Source organism: Helobdella robusta (assembly GCF_000326865.2).
Source record: "Helobdella robusta unplaced genomic scaffold HELROscaffold_23, whole genome shotgun sequence".
NCBI classification, from domain to species: domain Eukaryota; kingdom Metazoa; phylum Annelida; class Clitellata; order Rhynchobdellida; family Glossiphoniidae; genus Helobdella; species Helobdella robusta.
The window spans coordinates 964,145-969,367 of record NW_008704216.1 but is presented as its reverse complement, the minus strand read 5'-3'; the positions used below and the strand labels follow the sequence as shown (position 1 = coordinate 969,367).

At 38.1% G+C, this 5,223-nt stretch overlaps 1 protein-coding gene across 1 annotated transcript; it reads left to right on the top strand.

Moving 5' to 3' along the window:
• Window positions 1-90: 90 nt before the first annotated feature.
• Window positions 91-4,363, top strand: HELRODRAFT_172268 (hypothetical protein; the record flags this gene model as incomplete). Its single annotated transcript, XM_009018932.1, has 7 exons — window positions 91-620; window positions 868-1,942; window positions 2,527-2,647; window positions 3,066-3,113; window positions 3,377-3,574; window positions 3,894-3,974; window positions 4,173-4,363. 7 exons carry the CDS (start codon window positions 91-93, stop codon window positions 4,361-4,363), a joined length of 2,244 nt encoding a protein of 747 aa, XP_009017180.1.
• Window positions 4,364-5,223: the final 860 nt, after the last annotated feature.

Genomic DNA, 5,223 nt, shown 5'->3' with positions numbered 1-5,223 from the left:
AACTTTTACAACATCAACAACAACAGCAACAACAACAGCAGCAGCCAGAATCTACCAAACTTAATCTTAAACGACAGTGTCGACAACAACATGCTGGATGATTCTAGAAACTTCCAACAAACACCTCCGCAACATTTAGTCAGCAACGACAAAATCGCTGCCCAGCAGCGCCTGCAGCCTCTGCCGCTGCCACTAAATTTAGACACGAGACGCTTCTTGGTTCAGTCGCCTAAGTATAGGCAGAGGATTCATTTCCCGACAACGTTTCTGCAGCAGCAGCAGAGACAGCAGCAGAGACAACAGCAACAACAGTTGATGCAACAGTATCGACAGAATCAGTTGCTGAAAAATTCCTCTCAACCGCCTCAGTCGCAACTTCCTCAGAAACCGCAACAGCTGCAGCATGATTTTAGATACAAAAATGAGAAGTTACGAGACAAGTTGGAAACAAAACAGCAACATCAGCAACAAGATCAAAATGGCTTCCCAACAAATCAACAATTTTCTCAACAGTGCCCTTCCTACAACAACAACAGCAACAACAACAACAACCCGACGAACGCCATCTCTATAGACACAAGCACACGCAACAACAACATCAACAATAACAACATAGATGAGTTTGTTGAAAACTCGTCATTACTATCACCTCTCTCCAGATCAACAACACCAACAACAGTTGCGAATTCATCTTCTGGCCACCCATGGCGTCAACAACATCAGGAAGATTCAATGCAACAACAACAATTTCAACAACATCAACATCGGAGACAATTACGCACTTCCACAAACTTGGACCAACTACCACCTTTAAACTATCTACCTACGTCCAACTTACCAACCCTTATCCACCACCAACAACTTCAGCAAGAACAGCAACAACAGCAGACAACAACAATTTCAGCAGCAGCAGCAACAACAACAACTTCGGCAGCAAAAACAACAACTTTTTCAGAAACACAATTATGCTGATGATGAATCATTGTTAGAGTACCACTACAGCCTAAATTGCGACCCGAACGTCCAGCAACAACATCGTGAACGCTTCCTTATGAAACTGCAACAACGACAACTACAGCAACATCAGCAGAAACTACAAAAACAACAGCAACAACTCTTACAGCAGCAGCAGCAGCAGCAAGCACTTCTTTTGAAACAGAAGGAATCAATCTCTTTACAAGAAGAACTGCAAAAGGAGCATCAGCAACAACAGGAGATTCTACTGAAAGAACTGAGACAGAAAAACTTATTTGGGCCAAAATCACATCCCTACCGTCACCGCCAACAACAACCTCAGCAGCAACAGCAGCAGCAGCAGCAACCACAAAGACCACAACAGTCGCCATCGTATTGCGCGGAGCGTGGCTCTCCATACAGTTCAGTGATGGTCATGCTGTCGAGTTGTCAGTTATTCAACGAGGCCAGCAAGCATCCATTCACCGTTCACTCCCCATCACCGTCGTCTACGTCATCGTCCCCCTCATCAATACCCAACAATAGCGTTGGTAGAAATTTCAAAACGCCCGCGTCTGCCCTAGCTAGCAGTGTGGTCAGTGGGGTCGGTGCTGGGGGCACCAACAAGCTCAGAAGAAGCAACTCAGCCCTCAGCTGCTCGACTACGGAAGACGGCGATGAAGATATCGACGACCAATCGCTAGCTGTGGTCGGTTGTCAATCGAATGGTGGCCCTGACGACAGCCACGAGTGCGACGATGGTGAGGATGGGGAGAATTCCTCAAGAATCTCGCTGATAAACTTCATAGACTCGGATGAGCAGAAAATTCTAACTGAGAATTACTGGCTGAAGAATGGCCTGCTGCCGGATGAGAGTCTCATGCTCCTGGATAGCCATTTTGAGGTCATCAACAAGGTCGTAGCTGCTTATGAGAAGTTTCTCGATTGTGGTACCAACACTAATCTGGCTCTGGAGAAAGAATTAAACGTTAGTGATGTGTGTGTTTTGTGTGTCTGTGTGTGCGTGCGTGTGTGTGTGCTTTTGTCTGTGCGTGTGATGCGTCTTTGTGTGTGTGTGTGTGTGATGCGTCTGTGTGTGTGTGTGTGTGTGTGTGCATACGTTTTGAGCAACATTACAAGTAAAGACTAGACCGGCTTTTAATTTTTATGACGGTTGTTGATCTTTCGAGTTTGTGAATCCTTGAAATTTATAAAATTTTGCGAATGTTTGGTGGCAGTTTCGTTCGAGAGATGTTTGCTCGTTCGTTTCTTTCTTTGTTTGCTCAGCTCGCATTCTCTGTTGGTGTTGCTTGGATAGGAGAAGATAGACGAAATTTATAATTTTTCTCTCCCCTGTACATTTCAAAATTATAACCCATCTAAAATTCAGAATTTATATAATATTCCTTAAAAATTTATCATTGTCTCTTTATCGATAGATTTTACGCGGTATAATTTATAATATAATATAATATAATATATATAGTATAATATAGTATAATTTTATATAATTATATTTTTTCTTTCAAAAATTAAAAAAAATTCATTCTCTTCAAAAAAAAAACAACAAAGAACTGGAATACAAGGCACAAAGAACCGATCCAATGTTCAATGTCATTGCCAGAATGGATACAGGTCAAGGTCATACCCGTTTATACCTTCGCCTCTATTACGTACTGCAAGAATTTGCCAGGTATGTATGTGCATGCTTGTGTTTGACGATTCAGTGTCATTCATCATGTTTTGGTTTGTATGTATGTATGTATGTTTGTTGGTTTGTTTGTATGTATGAATGTATGTATGTGTGTGTGTGTGTGTGTGTGTGTGTGTGTGTGTGTGTATGTATGTGCGTGTGCGAGTGTAAATTTGCATTTGTTTGTGTTTTGTATTTTATACAAAAATCTGTGTTTTTGTGTCAAAAAACAACCTCTCCGTAATGAATTTTCTTAAAAATTTCGAATATATATGGTAATAATAATAATAATATTTATTTTTCAATAATATTAATAATAATAATATTTATTTTTCAATAATATTAATAATAATGATAATAATATTTATTTTTCAATAATATTAATAATAATAATTTTGTTGTTTTCGTTCTCCCCCAGGTTTCACGGAACTCAACCTTGCAGACCAAGCAACTCTAATCAGGCTCGGTGTGTGTTTTGTCTGTGTGTTTGTTTGTCTGTGTGTTTGTTTGTCTGTGTGTTTGTTTGTCTTTGTGTGCGTGTATGTGGGTGTGTGTGTGTGTGTGGGTGTGTGTGTATGGGTGTGTGTGTGTGTGAAAACAGCAGCAGCAGTAGTAGCAGCAGTAACATCAGTAGCTGCAACAATAGCAGTAGTAGCATAGATGACGATCAATGATAGTAAATAAACGAACGAATGAATGAATGAATGAATGAATAATTACAAAAACTAGGTCAAACGCAGAGTAGAATAATGGTGGCAGCCAATCATTGGTTTGACCCAGTTAAAGGGGATTTCATCCAGTTTCTGTCATGGCGAACAAAGGATCTATTCAAGGAGCGACTCATCTGCTACGCTAAGAAAATTAAAAATCTGAAGTTGGACCTTATAGAGTCTGCTCTCTTCAATGCCCTTGTCATTGTAGCAGCCGGTAAGTTTTGTGGGGTCCGTAGAGAGTGGGGTTTTTTTAGGGATAGGGTTTTTTTAGGGTGGTCTGTATGTTTTTGTGTGTTTGTTTGTTTGTTTGTGTGTGTATTCGTTTGTTTGTTTGTGTGTGTGTTTGTTTGTTTGCGTGTTTGATGGTAACGAAAATTTTATGGATTATTATTATTTTTTGTAGATAAATGAGATGATATTGTAATGATGACGATGATGACGATCACAATGATGATGATGACGGTGGCGATAATGATAGTATTGAAGATGATGATGATGATGATGATGGTGATGACGACGACAACGATGAGCAGATTACCCTGGACTCGAGGATCCAGATTGCATCAACAGGATGAGGCAGAAGTTACTCCTGCCATTCCGAGCCTATACCACTGGTCAGTCGTGTGACGATGATGATAACGATGATGATAACGATGATTCGTTTACCTAATCATTCATCCATCATTCATTTGCTCGCTCGCTCATTCATTCATTTCATCCATTCATTCATTTGTTCTTCCACTCTTCGTCCGCGCATTTACCCGCCAATTCATCAACATACTCATTCACTCACCAATCCGCAAAATTCACAGCGAAGTATGGAACGCCGAACCAAAGACTGGAATTATTGTTTAGTCACGTGCCGGAAACACGCCAACTAGGCTTTCTGCACTACAAGATGACCATGAAGGCCAGTCTGAAAGCCGAAGAGGTCGAGAAAAATGGCGACGGTTGCAAGATGGAGGGCAGCGGTGCTGGTGATCATGATGACGATCGAGGGTGATGATAATGGTGAAGACGTTCTTGATTGTGATTATGACGATGGTAGCGGTGGTGGTGATAGTGATGATGATAAGTTAGAGGATGGTGATGGCGCGGGTGATAGTGATGATGATGATAAGTTAAAAGATGATGATGACGATGATAAACTAGATGATGCTCATTATTATTATTATTATTATTATTATTACAATTGATAGATACGATTGATATAGTTATTGTTATTATTATCATTAATATTTATTATTATTATTATTATTATTATTATTATTATTGTTATTATTAATTATTTGACATAGATTGTATGTCAAATTAGTGGAACACCAGTTTATATATATATATATATATATATATATATATATATATATATATATATATATATAAAACAATAATAATAATAATAATAACATGAAAGATATCAGGTGCCAACAATGTGTATCAGATACACTAAGGCTTCCATTTTCATTTTTTTCTTCAAAAATTTAACACCATCGCGATATGCTTTTAACAAAAGTTTATTATTATTATTATTATTATTATTATTATTATTATTATTGCTGTCATTATTATTGTTACTGCTATTAATAATATTATTATTAACATTATTATAAAATGGGTAAAATGATTTTGGAGTGAGGGAGAGAGAGAGGGAGAGAGAGAGAGGGAGAGAGAGAGAGAGAGAGAGGAACAAAAACATACATACATACTACAAACAAACAAACAAAACACACACACATACCTATATGTAAATATTACCGGTGTTATAATCTTGAAACTTCATATAGATATTTTCTACACTATACTACAATCATATATATATATATATATATATATATATATATATATATATATATATATATATAT